This window comes from Oncorhynchus tshawytscha, linkage group LG01 (genome assembly GCF_018296145.1).
Source record: "Oncorhynchus tshawytscha isolate Ot180627B linkage group LG01, Otsh_v2.0, whole genome shotgun sequence".
NCBI lineage: Eukaryota > Metazoa > Chordata > Actinopteri > Salmoniformes > Salmonidae > Oncorhynchus > Oncorhynchus tshawytscha.
In genome coordinates, this window is record NC_056429.1 from 81,791,414 (window position 1) to 81,807,096 (window position 15,683).

At 44.9% G+C, this 15,683-nt stretch overlaps 2 protein-coding genes across 2 annotated transcripts in view; one reads left to right on the forward strand and one right to left on the reverse strand.

Annotated features, from left to right (window-relative positions):
• The window catches only part of kat6b (K(lysine) acetyltransferase 6B), a 36,472-nt gene extending 25,174 nt beyond the window's left edge, over positions 1-11,298 (forward strand). Inside the window, 7 exon segments of the mRNA XM_024432042.2 lie at positions 2,495-2,726; positions 3,479-3,782; positions 4,713-4,976; positions 6,553-6,832; positions 6,969-7,539; positions 7,541-9,576; positions 9,579-11,298. Of these exon segments, the coding sequence (XP_024287810.2) occupies positions 2,495-2,726; positions 3,479-3,782; positions 4,713-4,976; positions 6,553-6,832; positions 6,969-7,539; positions 7,541-9,576; positions 9,579-10,243 (4,352 nt within the window). The 3' untranslated portion in view covers positions 10,244-11,298.
• A 1,003-nt stretch (positions 11,299-12,301) lies between these two features.
• On the reverse strand, positions 12,302-14,124 carry LOC112258018 (dual specificity phosphatase 29). Its single transcript, XM_024432072.1, has 4 exons — positions 13,977-14,124; positions 13,565-13,794; positions 12,907-13,130; positions 12,302-12,692 (listed from the first exon to the last, which is right to left on the reverse strand). Exons 2-4 carry the CDS (start codon positions 13,750-13,752, stop codon positions 12,436-12,438), a joined length of 669 nt encoding a protein of 222 aa, XP_024287840.1. The 5' UTR covers positions 13,753-13,794; positions 13,977-14,124; the 3' UTR covers positions 12,302-12,435.
• Positions 14,125-15,683: the final 1,559 nt, after the last annotated feature.

The following is a 15,683-nucleotide window of genomic DNA, read 5'->3' on the forward strand; positions in this document are numbered from 1 at the left end:
AGTTTACTTCGATGTGATAGTTATTATATTGCAATTTCTCACATAATTAATTTTACTGAAATAAAGAAGATCCCACCTTTTCTAGCGTATGTTGTTTTGTCGACATTAGGAAAGTTTACTGACAAATTTGCTACTTCCATCAGGCCTCTGGTGACATTTTTATACTCACAGAAAAATTGTTGTGAATTAATTGAAATGGGTATATCAAGGCAATATACATGCGTAAGTAATCATGTTTTCAATATTATAAATTATAAATAATTTATAAATAGAATTATAAAGACGTATTAGGTTATGTCTGCATAAGTTAATATTTGATATCCAATTACATTTAGCAGCCTGTTTGCCTAGGGGTCCATTATTGGAATAACCCTCCACTCGGAATTTGGACTGTTTGTCATAGCTGGTGGGTTGGGGTGGTAGAGCTGTAATGGAGCATTTGATTTGCTGCTCACTTTGCCAGCATCATACCACCCTGCATCCCACTGCTGGCGGGCCTCTGAAGCTAAGCGCGGTTGGTCCTGGTCGGTACCTGGATGGGAGACTAGATGCTGCTGGAAGAGGTGTTGGAGGGCCAGTAGGAGGCACTCTTTCTGGTCTAAAAATATACCAATGGTTCAGGGCAGTGATTGGGGATATTGCCCTATGGGCCCTAGTCAAACACAGTGCACTATATAGGGAATAGGGTGGCATTTAGGACAAAACCACAGACATTTTCCAATAGCGCTCTCTTGGAGCCTCTGTCTGAACTTATTTTTTTAATATATTTTTTATTTTACTCTTATTTTACCAGGTTAGTTGACTGAGAACACATTGTCATTTACATCAATGGCCTGTGGAATAGTTACATGGGAGAGGAGGTGGATGAATGAGCCAATTGGAAGCATGGGAAGGTTAGGTGGCTATGATGGCATGAGGGCCAGATTGAGAATTTTCCCAGGACACTGGGGTTAATCCCCCCTACTCTTACAACAAGTGCCATGGGATCTTTAGTGACCACAGAGAGTCAGGACACCCGTTTAACGTCCCATCTAAAAAGAGGCACCCTACACAGGGAAAAGGGTGCCATTTGGGGCGGAACCTGTGCCTTTGAAACTGGAAGTTGTTTAGATTAAGATTTTTCTGCTTTTATTGGATTGTATTAGAGGAGCAATTTGTCTCGGGTAGCTTGCTGTGAGAGGGAAAGCATTAGCTCCGTTTGCCAGCGTGATTGCGGTTTTCTAGTCTTTACTCCTGAGGATTCTGAATAATCTCTTTGTTTTGATTTAAAGATGGTAAACCACAGCTGATACATTTATAAAACACACAGAATAACATGACTTGTTACTGTAGTGTTACATTTATTATTATCTGTGTTTTAGTTAGTTATTCATCTTTGTTCTAGCAGCTCATTCATTTGTTGTCAATTATTGGCTCTCCTCTCGTCTCAGCTTTGGGTAATGAACACTGTCATAATGACTGGAATATTATGTATTCAGTGTTTGGTGATTAGATGTGCTTGTTTGGTTCCTTGTAGTGGGTGCACACATTAAAAGACATTAATTAATTTCAAGCTGCTTATAATGGATGACCCTTGACAGGACGGCTATAAAACTAATTACATACAGACACAGCTACCTTTTTACTTAGTTTTTTTCCTCTTCATTATCTCTGATAAGTGCAACCTCTTGTGAGAAATGACATCCAGCTGCTTCTCTCCTCCATTTGTTGTCGCTTTTTCTCTCCTCTTTTTTTTCACTCACCCTTCTCTCCTCCACCTCCTTTGTTGCCCTTGCCAGCATCATAGCATCTGACAGAGGTTGAAGGAGAGGATGTCTGATTACCTCTCCTCCATTTCTACTCTCTGAAGGTGAAAATGGAGCTGCTCCCCCAACACAGGATGTCATGTCAGATTATGATATGTACTGCAGTCTAAGACATGCAGCAGCAACAACCGTCTCTAGCTAGCTGGAGTAAATCATTGTATTTTTGTCAGCATCTATCTTTTTAGGTTACATACGAGCCTACTTTCTCACAGCATTGTATTGTTTGAATAGGTTTTTTAAGATGACCTACCTTTTCAAAAGATGGCAGCATTTACATGCAGCCCAAATCAGATGTATTTAGTTTTGTGTGCCGTAGAGCAAAATGGGGAACACCCTCCTGTTCGTGAGAGTCTCACACTTCGATATTAGTTTGTAGGCCACACCGTTTTTACACTACAGATGTTTTTGTGAGAAGACATATGTTCAGGATGTCATGGTCTGACCAACACCGCTGTAGCTCTGGCCACCTTTCACCACAGATGTGAAGCCTTGACAAAGGTGGATGGGCTAGATTGAGACGCAGCCCATGGGATTCTTTTATTGTGTTAATTAGATTGACGCACATGATTTAATGCCTTCTCACAACATTGTTGATTTGTTATAATATTGTAGGTATTTTTAGGGTACTGTCTTTTTTGAGGTTATGTCTTCTCACACCATGTTGTTTTGTTTGAATGTGTCTGTTTCAGGTTACCTTCTGACAAGGCAGGAAGGACAAGCTGGCTCCCCAGAGAAGCCTCTGTCAGATCTGGGTCGCTTATCCTACCTGGCATATTGGAAAAGTGTCATGGTGGAGTACCTCTATAAGCAGCCAGATAAACACATCAGCGTTAAAGGAATAAGCAGGGCCACTGGGATGTGTCCGCATGATATCGCCGCTACTCTCCAGCATCTCTGCATGATTGACAGGCAGGACGGCAGGTCAGTCCTAACTCACACACTCGCTGTGTGTGCGTGTGTGTGCGCACCCTGTCTGACTCAGACTTATTCAGGCCACTGGGTATTTTTAACATGTTAGCCATTAATGCAGCAGAATATTGGCAGAAGTAAGTCAGGTTAAGGAAACAGACAGACAGAACAGCCTGCTGCTATTCCAGCCTGAGAATCCTCCGTTTCAGGTTTATTAACTTACGTAACGCCATGGGTCATGTGGATTCACTCTACAACAGCTGGTCTTTTTCTTATTGGTTTACTGTGAAAGTACTTTGACAGTACTTACTGACAATTGCTAACTTAAAAAGGGCTTTATAAAAACATTTGATTGTTTGGTTCATTTGTTTATGATTGGCTCTTCAGATTGTAATGATCACAATGGGTTGGTTTGATTAGTTTGTGATTTCTCTCTAGGGTCGTAGTGATCAGAAGATATCGATTGATGTTCAGTTTTATTAACTACAAACACTACATGTGTTTCATGTCACATCATACATGAATACGTTGAGAGCTGGTGCTTTTTGTCATAGCTTTTGATTGCTTCTCTCCAGGTTTGTGGTAATCAGAATAGATCAATTGATCTTATTGGTAATTGATCTCTAGGTTTGCGGTGATCAGAATAGATTGATTGATCTTATTGATTATTGTTCTCTAGCTTTGTGGTAATCAGAATAGATTGATTGATCTCGTTGATGATGTTGGTTTGACTGATTTTGATGTTTCTTATTGGTCTTCTTTAGGTTTGTGGTGATTCGAAGAGAGCGGTTGATCCAGAGGCACATGGAGAAGCTGCGAGCCAGCCCCAGGCTGAACCAGGTGGACCCTGACGCACTGCACTGGACCCCCAGCCCCAGGCTCAACCAGGTGGACCCTGACGCACTGCACTGGACCCCCAGCCCCAGGCTGAACCAGGTGGACCCTGACGCACTGCACTGGACCCCCAGTCCTAGGCTGAACCAGGTGGACCCTGACGCACTGCACTGGACCCCCGCAGTGGCCCTCAACGCTGTCCTGTCTGAGGAGGAGAGAGAGGTCGAGATGGATGTAAGTCTTGCATGCGCGCACACACACACACTGTCTTTCAACTCTGGACCTGACACTGTTCAACTCTGTTCAGTCTGTAGTCTAATCATGGTGTTCAGTCTGGAGTCTAGGCCGTGATTAGGTTAATCATGGTGTTCAGTCTGGAGTCTAGGCCGTGATTAGGTTAATCATGGTGTTCAGTCTGTAGTCTAGATTGTTATTAGGTTAATCATGGTGTTCAGTCTGGAGTCTAGACCGTTACTAGGTTAATCATGGTGTTCAGCCTGGAGTCTAGACCGTGATTAGGTTAATCATGGTGTTCAGTCTGGAGTCTAGACCGTTACTAGGTTAATCATGGTGTTCAGTCTGGAGTCTAGTCCGTGATTAGGTTAATCAGGTTTGTTCGTGCTGGGCTGGAGGAAAAGCCTACACACTCGGTACATTAGTTCTCCAGGACCCCTGCATTAGTTGGAGCCCCCTACGTTAGTAGTAAAGACATGCGTTTGTATGCCTCCACGTCAGCTAACGCGATGCATGATCATTCATCATCCCACAGTCTGTTAAAGGTGTTGTTTGAGTTAGAACCAAGGCTGTTAATGAGCTTAGCATGTTCACTGTCACTCGGCATTTAATGTGGTTCAAAATTGCCCCAAATCAGTTCAGTATATCATTACATAATGAATAGTGCTAAATATTCCATGACATGCAATCAAATTGAATTGCTTAACAGCAAATGCTGCCTCTGTTCTGACACTCAAACATTATCAAGAGAACCTGTGGTGATGCATTTGTCATGATGTTAATTCAAATCGTGTGTCCATTTCCCCATTAGCCTTTTTATTGTGATGTTAAGCTAGCTGCCTGTCTTTCCCAGAGACAATAACAATGTCTGTCTCTGTGTGTAAATTCCAGGCTGAGCGACTGATGTACCTCTCTGTGTGTTAATTACAGGCTGAGCGACTGAAGGAGCAGGCTGGTTGGGAGAATGAAGAGAGAGTGGTGTCCTATCTGATGACTAGCATACATCACCCTCGTCCTCCCACTAAGGTCTACAGTAAGAACCCCTTCAGAACATATGAGCGTCGCCCCACAACCGCTGGAGACCAAAGACTGCACGCCTCTGAGGAATGTAGTGATGACGAAGATGAGGATGATTCTGATGGATCGCCTCCCATCCTAACGAAAGCCCATGCTATGTTTGGTGTGAAGAGAAAGGTGAGAGCTTGAAATTAGTTATTTGACACATTTCCTCATTGCAGGGTGAGGTGGCTGCAGTGTGATTGGCTGGTTATTGTGTTTACATAGGGATGGAAAAAGAAGGGAGTTCAATTGAATGTTATGTAATAGTTTCAGAATTAGATTGTTTTCCATCATTATATAATGCGACTTGGTATCTGAAGATGTGTTGTCTACCAACTAAGGTGTGTTAAATGTTCTTGGCTGCAATGAAAGATTCACTCAGTTCTCTAGATTATGTTAAATAATCCTCGGTACAGTACAACAAACAGTTGTGATTTTTCTGGTGCTGCTGTGTAGCAGGCAGCCAGACTGAACCTTGTTCAGTGGTCATGGTTAAGGCAGACAGACTGAATCTTGTTCTATTGTCAGTGGTCATGGCTAAGGCAGACAGACTGAATCTTGTTCTATTGTCAGTGGTCATGGCTAAGGCAGACAGACTGAACCTTGTTCTATTGTCAGTGGCCATGGTTAAGGCAGACAGACTGAACCTTGTTCTATTGTCAGTGGCCATGGTTAAGGCAGACAGACTGAATCTTGTTCTATTGTCAGTGGTCATGGTTAAGGCAGACAGACTGAACCTTGTTCTATTGTCAGTGGTCATGGCTAAGGCAGACAGACTGAACCTTGTTCTATTGTCAGTGGTCATGGCTAAGGCAGACAGACTGAACCTTGTTCTATTGTCAGTGGTCATTTTTAAGGCAGACAGACTGAATCTTGTTCTATTGTCAGTGGTCATGGTTAAGGCAGACAGACTGAACCTTGTTCTATTGTCAGTGGTCATGGCTAAGGCAGACAGACTGAACCTTGTTCTATTGTCAGTGGTCATGGCTAAGGCAGACAGACTGAACCTTGTTCTATTGTCAGTGGTCATGGCTAATTTAAATCCTTCCATGGTTTTCACATCTGTGTTGTCGATAGGCCACTGCTCCCTCGTGGTGAAGATGATATTACAACAGATTGTGGTCTAGAAGTTAGGAACCCGCTCTATTTCACACAGCAGGAATATGTCCTCTAGATAAGACTGCCTGCTGATCGTTGTTGCAGTTAATTAGTGAATGTGTTACAGGATTGCTTTCATAGTCCTCACTGGGTTTAATCACTACCACAAAAAGAAAGTGACATCCTTGTAATTCCCACTCAGTGAAAAACTGGAGCGTATGTAGAATGTGGTCTGAGTTAACTCTGCCTGTCTCATTTGTGGTTCTCTAAACCAGTCAGCCTTCATCTGTGGGAAAGAGTTGCTCAAGCGTTCGATGCTCAAATTGTGTGGTTTGAGCATTTTACATTCAGAACAAAAGTTTACAATGAGGCCCGGTCCTCCCTGCAGACATTTTACCAGGGCCTTGAGTGTCTCTCTCTGTAGCTATTAAACTGCAGAAAGAGTTTAGAGAGGAAGTATTATGTTTATTTTAACCTTTTTTTCCACCCATCTGTTTTGTCTGTCTTGGAGAGCAGTTGTGCTCAGAAATGGAAAGTAAGTTTAGTCCAGGACTAAGCTTAATCTGTGTCTGAGAAAACGGCCCTAAAGTTTTATATTTGATTTGTGTTCCAGAGAGAGAGAGCTGAGAGAGCTGTCATGCTCAAGAAGAGAGGTCGCAAGAGAAGAAGGATTAATAGCAGTGTGACGACAGAGACCATCTCTGAGACGACGGAGGTTCTGAACGAACCGTTTGACAACTCTGAGGACGAGAGGCCCATGCCCCTGCTGGAGAGGACCTGCAGGGTGGGTGAGATGGAGGAGGAGGGGCTGAGGAAACCAGTGAAGAGACGCAGAGGTCGTCCGCGGCTGGAGAAAACCACGGATAGAGACAATCGTGAACACTGGAATGAAGGTAACTAAATCCTTCAGATGTTTTTAAGAAGCTGTATTTTAAGTTGTAAGTTAAAATGGACAGCATACATCCCTTTAAATCTTAACATCACAACATCAATTTGCTCAAATCACTGATGTTTTTTTCTTTCTTCTAGTAGCCGGTGTCCTGTCAAAGAAACCGGGCAGGCCTCGAGCGATTAAGCGCAAGAAGGGCTGGCCCAAAGGAGTGAAAAGGGGGCCTCCAAAATGGCGTCTGAAGAAGGAGAGGAAGATGGGCTTCAAGCTGAACCTCTACACTCCCCCCGAGACGCCGCTGGAGGCCGAGGAACCCCACATCCAGGCCGAGGAGCCCAAGGAGGAGCCGGAGGACCAGGACAAGGCCTCGACCATCACGGAGGAGGAGTCAGAGCCCGGCAGAGACCTGGTCAGTCGTGACACAGTTATGGACAAGCGGCTGCCCTCAGAGCCCCACATTCCCATGGAGGAAGAGAGTCCTAGTAAACTGAGCTCCCCTGGGGTATCTCCTGTGGCTTCTCCCATGGCCTCTTCTCCAGTAGCCTCCCCTATGGCCTCTAGAGCTAGCTCCCCTGTCTTCTCTCCTGTTGGCTCCGCTATGTGTTCTCCCGTCAGATCCCCCATCTGTGACGAGCCACCGGAGGAGGACCCACAAGCCAGTGAGCACGGGGACTCTCAAGCTCCTTCTCCATCCAAACAGCTGGACCACAGCTGAAAGATCAGCCGAGGATGATGAAGACGAAGAGGCCACTCACCTGGACGCGGACGATGAAGACGAGAGTCGCATGGAGTCGACGGCAGAGCCAGAGAAAGAGGAGCGGAAGCAAGAGCCAGAGCCTTGTCAGGAGCCTCCTGAAGCGGAGTCCTGCACCACCCTGACTTTTTTACATCCAAATGACAACAATAAGGATTCTGAACAACGTCAGGAGGGGTCTGAAGGGATGGCCTATAGGCGTGAGGAGGAGCGGCCGGCCAACACTGGAGATGAGAGAAGAGATGGTGTCCAGGAACAGGCACCAACCACAGTAGCAGCAGTAGACTCTGACCACCCTGTTGACTCCGAGTCAGAGGAGAGTAGCAGTCAGGAGGCTCGACGCCAGCCCCAGCAGACAGAAAGGGATAGAGAGAGGCTTGCTGCTCTGAGTCCTTCTGCTGTGCTGAGAGACCCAGAGGAGGATCGAGAGGAAGACCGAGAGACGGCCCAGGCCGTGCAGAGCCTCACCCAGGAGACAGAGCGCGACACAGAGACACTGCAGGACAGCTCCAGCTCGGTGTTCCACCAGGAGGCGAGCCACAGCCTGCAGACCCACCCTATGGTCCCCCATAGTCCCCCTCACACCCTAACCTCACTGGACGAAGGCTGCCCCCAGTCGGACCACAGCAGCCCCCTGTCCTCGGCCCACTCCCAACCCAGCCAGTCGGTGCGCTCTGTCAGCAGCCCAGCGTTGTCCATCCTGGAGAGTAGCAGAGGCAGCAGCAGTGGAGGAAGTGGCGCAGGAGGAGGTTACACCCAGATCAGCCCTGACCACGGCTCCAGCGGCGGAGCCTCCATCTCAGTCCCCTCCTCCCTTCACAACATGGAGACCAGCCCCATGATGGACGTGCCGTCGGTGTCGGACCACTCATCCCAGCAGGTGGTGGACAGCGGCTTCAGCGACCTGGGCTCCATCGAGAGCACCACAGAGAACTATGAGAACCCCAGCTCCTACGACTCCACACTGGGGGGCAGCATCTGTGGCGGTGCTGGGGGTCCGGGCGGACCTGGGGGCCCTCCTCAGAACAGCTGTTCCTACGGCCCCCTCCCCCCCAGTGGCCTGGTGCAGAGCAGCTGTGCCGTCAGCCAGCAAATGGGGGGTGTAAACCCTGGAAGCTGTGGCATGATTCAGCAGAATAGCCTGAGCTCCCCGCAGCACTGCAACGTCAAGTCACCACAGGGCTGTGTGGTGTTGGTGGAGAGACCACCGAGTAATGGTCAGCACAGTCACAGTCAACACAGCCAGCACAGTCACAGTCAACCAATCATACACAATCCCCATGGCCATACTAGGCACACTATCACTCCACACAATCAGCATCCGCTACATAATCAGCCTCACAGCGCTCCACACAATCAACACAGCCAGATAACGCAACACAACCCACACACACACCCTGCACACAGTCAGCCACATGGTGTACATCACAATCAACACAGCCTTCACAGTCAACACAGCCTTCACAATCAACACAATCAACACGGTCAACACAGCCTTCACAATCAACATGGTCAACACAGCCTTCACAATCAACACAGCCTTCACAATCAACACAGCCACAGTCAGCAACAGGCTATGACACAGTGTGGCATGCCTACCAACTTCACGGCGCCCATTCAGCTAGCTGACATCCCTGAGTCAGGCAACCCCAACCTGAGCAGCATCTATGAGAGGATGAACCAGGAGGGCTATGGCAACGGTCATTACTCCCAGCCCTCGGCCACCTTCAGCCTGGCCAAACTGCAGCAGCTGACCAACACCCTCATAGACCACCCTCACTCTCTGCCTTTTAACCACTCTGCCTCCCACGCCCACCCTATCACATCCTATGCAAACAGTACCTCCCTGTCATCACACTCGCAGCACTCTGGCCTGGTGTCTCTGTCCCAGTCCCCCCACCCCGGCCACCCTCGCCCCCATGGGGTCTCTCCTCACCCCGGTGGCCCCCAGGTCCAGGTGCAGGCCACCATGACCCCCCTCTGACCTCCTCCCACCCCCTCAGCTCCCCACAGATGATGCTGCAGCGCAACACCATGGGCATCCCCAACATCCCTACCTCCCAGTGGACTCTACAGGCTCAGATGGCCCCCGGGGGACCCAAGGGCCCCACACACATTGCCATGCGCTCCAAGTCAGCGGCCTCTGGTCTCTCCTCCCACCCCCACCACCAGCAGCAGATGTACAGCCACACCCGTGGGCCCCCCCAGACAGTCACCATGCAGGCCCCCTCATCCCGGACGCTGGCAGCCATGCCAAGGGGCATGAACATGGGCACGGTCAACATCATGCCGGCCCCTGGCAATCCCTACAACCATGCTGTTAGTGTCAACTCCATGAACATGCCCTCTGCCTCCATCAACCACGCCATGAACGGCTACCACGTCACAACCCAGGGGCCAACCATGATGGCGGCCAACGGTGGTTACCACAGCAACCAGATGTCGGGCCACCAGATGACGGCGGCCTACATGAACCAGTCGCCCGGGGCCCAGTACGCCTCTATGCAGATGGGCATGATGGGAACACAGCCATACCCCCAGCAACCCATGCAGGCTCCGCCGCACAGCAACATGTACTCTTCAGCTGGTCAGCACGGATACATGACCAACACCGGACCCATGTCCAAGCAGACACTCAAAGGGCCTTTCATCAGACGGTAACCCATGGTTACTAACCTAACGGTTAACGAAACCGTAGCTAATGACAAACAAACTGAATCAATCTGACTGGATGTTTAAATCACACAAATGTGCATTATTATTACTATGAGTCCTAGATGCACAAATTTGGCCTTTTTTTGTTAATAATGTTTGTTTCTTTGTTTTCATTTTGTTTATAGTTACTTAAAAACCAGCACTTGGAAAGAATGCAAAAAGTTTCATCAACAAGCAAACTTTTTACAACAAGCTACTATCTATGTCAAAGTATTTTTGTTCCTAACAGATTTGTGTTCTTTTAGGTTCTAAGCCTTACGTCATGAAGATAAAAATGTATTTAATTAGTATTAGTCTCCCTGGTCACTCCTTAGGGTAGAGGGGGGAGGAGACTGGGAAGAGACTTCATCACCGGGAGTGAGTGTAGTTATGTAGCAGCCTCAAACTAAGCCATCTAATGTGCCTGCTACAAACAGACTTAAACAAGTGGATATTCCTAGAACCTGTTCAGTGTACCTGTCTAACAGTGCTGACGATTAGTTTGTACTATACTCATGCCTTTGTATATTTAAATTATTGTACTTATTTTGTAAAGCATGCTTCGGTCTCCGGTCTCCGTTAGTAACAGTGCATTGAGTAGTACTGTACAAGTGTTGTGCTTAATAGCAAGCCATTCTAAATATATTTTGGCCTTTATTAGGTTCCCCCTCTCACAGGGCGGGGGAGAAAGATGAAACTATATTTTGTTAATTCTAATAATGTAAAAAAAAGTGTAAACTTCTTTAGTCCTGTTCTTCTGTATGTTTGAGAGGTTTCATTGCTATGTGTGTATAATTCTGAAGTCTTTTGTAACAGATGTCCTACCTTGAGGCAGCTTTCTGTTTTATAACACAGAAGACTGATTTCTGTCAAGATAACTAAGCATATCTCAGTGTTTGTACCCTGACTCTGATTCTAAAACATTTCAAAGAGGTGTACAAATGTCGAGAAATGTGGCGGAATTTTAAAAAAACAACTAAATGATTGATGATTATTATTAATAATAAAGAAATATACATTTAGTCCAAAGTTGATATTTTACATAAAGCCTTTAAAAAGTAACATTTTCATTCCATCTGTAGAGTTTTTTTCTATATATATAAAATGTTGGATTTATATTTTATAAAGTGGATAAGACTAGAGGATGTGACTAGACCAAACTAAGCTAACGGATTGCATGTAAAAAGCAACTTGTGTTTTTGTCTATATTGCTCTTTTGTAGCCTTTCTACCTGTACAGAATGGCTGGTAGGGTGAGAGCCATGTCTCAAGCAGTCTTTTATTGATGCCTTTCTCCTTTGTCAGGCACTTAAAAATGGTGTACATTTTAGCATAAAATAAGTTAGGATTGACCGGGAAGAGCACACAATTTTACTCCATTGATTTAACTCTATTGACAACTGACTTAACTTCAGATTAATTGGGAGATTTGAAGTTCAAAATGTTCAACGACAGACTTCTAAGCCAAGGCAATGTCTTATTTATAAAACTTGAGCATTTAGTTTAAAGAGGCAATCTGCAGTTGATGCATACATTTTTTCACTGTGTGATGTATAGCCATGGATTATTGAATAATATAACTTAAATGCCTCATGACCTTAGTTGTACCCAATTACAACCCAAAATATAAGCATGTTTTACTCCAAATGTTTTTAAACAAAAGTCAATGTTAAACACCACTTCAAAACATGGTTAAAACTCGTTCTGATTTCATGGATGGTCTGTCAGTATATGTGTATGGATACAAGATCTTCATCTGACCCTGCTTCTCACAGAAAAATAATCCTGCAGCAACAGGAAATGTGAATTATGTGGATTTTAATTCATGGACATTTTTGTAGAGGTTGAATTTAGATAGCAGCTCTGTAGCTCTTGTCTATGAATTTGAGTGTTCAAATGTCTCGAGCCACTTCCCTTAGCAGTTTACCAAAACAAGTGGCAGAAGTGTTGCTTTGTTATTGCTTTATTGTTTGAACTGTGGATATCCACTTTAACTCTTTTAAATTTGAAGTACATTTGGAGTACAGTATTTTTGAAGTACTAGGAAACCTACTTGTTTGACCTTTTTTTTTTTCAATGTACACATTTCTTGTGGAACCAAATGATCTAAATGAAATACATTTCCATTTTCTCAGGGTGCATTGATCACATTTGATCCTTCTATTCATCCTCCTCTCTTTCCTTGTCCTTTTCTTCTCCTTTTCCCTTGACAGTCGTCACTTCGTCCCTCTGTTCTAAGAGGTAAGTGTCCAGCTGCCTGAGCTGTTTCAGGAAGCCCCAGTTGGGGATGATACGCCTGCGTCGCTTCACGTGGTCCACGGCATCAACCACAGTCATGTTCTTACAGATCATCAGGTAGGCCAGGAACAGGGTGGCTGACCGACTTCTCCCCATCACACAGTGCACCAGCAGCTTATCTAATGGAAATGCATAGAAAAACATGACTGGAAGGAGGTGTTTGTTATTAGAATGGAATGGTACCCCCTGTATAATTACTTTAATGAATAAGCATTAATAACCTTAACATTTCAAAGCATTTGTGTCCATGCATTATAAAGCATTTATAAGCACTTATAATTGCTTATTCATTTAAGTTATATCAAAATGTCACTCAAACTAGGACTAACTTACTTTCAGGTATGTTGAGTGTTTGATCGATGAACTGGGCTGCAGAAAAGAAGTACTGGCTAAGGTCAAAGGTTGGAGTATCCTCCGCCACGACCCCATAGTAGATCACGTCCATGTCGCTGTAGTACTCCGCTCCCGTGTCCACATTATTCCACGTCCCCTCTGCTGCATTCAGGATGTGGGTCATGCCCAATTTCTTCAGGTTGTATTTGTCTTTGGCACTCTCTCTGTCAATGTAAGGATTTACTAACCTGAGTGCCAGTCATGTTGTGCTATCATGCCAACTGTTTACAATGATCAAATGGAATTGGCAAGAGCACAAATAGATTGGGCTCCTGGCTAAGGATGCAGGGACCTGTACTGCAGGTAGGAGACAAAGGGTGTACTCAAACAGTTAATACATCAGGCAGTAGGAAACGTATAATTATGTATGTACTGAACAGATATAACACTTAAGGTAAATAATAGCCTGGCTGGCCATAGACAATATACTGTATGTAGGTCCTATATCTATGGTTTCTGGTCTCTTGCCAACTCCTTAGGGAAATGTCAAGCCAAACATTTGACATGAAAATGAGTGACAATGAGTTGGCATTATAGAACAAACAGACTACTTTATGTTTAATTTGATCTCTTTCAGAACACCGACTGCCTAACTTACTCATCTCCAATCCAGACGTTGGGCCAGACCTGGTTGATGTGAGTGTACTCCATGCAGTCACGGTTAAGGATCTTCTCCAGCTCATAGCCCCCAGGTGTAACGTATTCCACCACAGGTTCAGGTGGCTTCGTCTTAAGAACAAACTTTTTCTTCACAGTCGCACACCTCTTGGAGCTGTGAGACGCCATGTTTATCACAATAGCTTCTTGCTTTCACACAGGATCCATTCCCTTAAAAATTAAAAAATTAAGTTTTGATTTGGAGCTATTTCCTTCCAACGTGCCACAAAGACAATGTCGTAAGACTGGTATCTATGGCATATTTTTGTTAATGTGCATTTTAGGCATTATTTAAATACCTAACATGCACTGGCAACAGTTAGAATTAGAATTCTGGTCAAAGAACAACATACCAAGAGATTTAATTGAAGTCCTTTACTGTACTCTCTCTAAAAGTCAGCAAGTGTAGCCTTTTGTGTGTTTCCTGTTGTCAACAGTTGGAGGTAACAAATAGAACCCAATGCTCGAAGTTTAATTCTGGGAGCCTGACGAGAGTCGTCGGTCGGGGGCACAGATTGTATAACTGGACAGGCATCAAATTGAGAGGATATTTTTAGTGCTCTGACGTGCAAGCAAGGCCCCCTGACCTTAGCCTTAGTGGCTGACTAACTTGCATGTCGGGGAAAACATCCTCAGTCATAGATTGCGTCCAGAATGGCATCCTATTGTGCTATATTTTTTAATGAAAGTCCCCAATGCAGGCTCTAGTCAAAAGTAGTGCGCTATATAGCGAATAGGGTACCATTTCAGATGCAAACATCTACTCCTAAACAGAGCTGGGAACTTAAAAGTTATCCTAACTTTGCCTTCGCCAAACGATATATCCCATATTCTCTCGAGTGAACAGGGTATGCCAAGCGCCTGTTCAAGCATGAGAATGATTCCTTGGAATTCTGTCAGTTAACATATCGCAGTCTTAAAGAGAGGGCCGTGGGATTTTGTGCGTCATTCTATATGAAAGAGTAGGCCTATACTTAAAGTCATATAGTCAAATAAATATGTAACTTTGATGGGTATTTCGAGGAAGAAGAATCTTTGAAATATGTCTAGTAATAAGATGGGGAAAGGATGGTAAAATAGTACAAGTCTTGAGTTCCCCGTTGTATGATGATATGCGTCATGCATGTTAGTTTGGCTGATCTTTTAAAGGCTCCTCAATGTGAGCCACAGAACAGAAGTCCAAAATTAATGATGATTGCAGTGTGGAAAGGAGTTGAATGAAGCCTTTTTACATGTCAAATTTCAGTTTTACACCATCAAGCCCCTCTCTTCTTCCCTTCACATCTTAATGCTCTGGAATCATTTGTACTGACAGTGAAATCATTAGACTTGTGATGTTTATTTTATTATGACAGCGAGCGTCTCTCCTCTACAGTGCGATGCTCTGGAGTGCAAGCATCTCTTAAGATGGCTCCATCTCTTTTCATCTTGTTTAATTTCTTTTATGAACCACAGTTGGCACATTTCTGGTATAGTAAATTAACCCTCTTACTTTAAGATGTCACATCTTACCAGCTTCAGTGGTAGATTTAAGCAGTTTAGGAAAACATTTTGGAGGAAGGAAGTGACTGAATAAGTGTAACATTTATTTATAAAGGTATACAGGCACATGAATATAACCTACATGTTGTTCAGTCTATTAGCTTCCATCGGTCTGTATATTTATCATATCAAGCAAAAATAGAACCACGAGAATATAGCATGCTAGTGTTGTTGTTTTAGATGCTGTGATGTCCTACAACAATAGTCTTTCACAATTATACCGTGAGTCATTATTCATTTCCCCGTTCTCTCCAGAGTCAAGGATGTATCCAGATGGTACAGTTGGCTCAGGCATCCAGTGATTGGGAGAAGCTGAGAATCTCTTGGGCCAGGCAGGGTGGGTGGTTCTGGGCTAGGTTTCTCTCTGGTGACAAAAACCGTGTTGGAGGCCAGGGCAACAGCAGGTGGTGGAGAGAACAGAACTGCACCATCGTACCCCTCCAGATGTGATTCTGCTAATTGAAGCTAATTAGAGAACCTGTTCTTCAGACTGTCGTCGTTAGCATTTGGTGCCCATT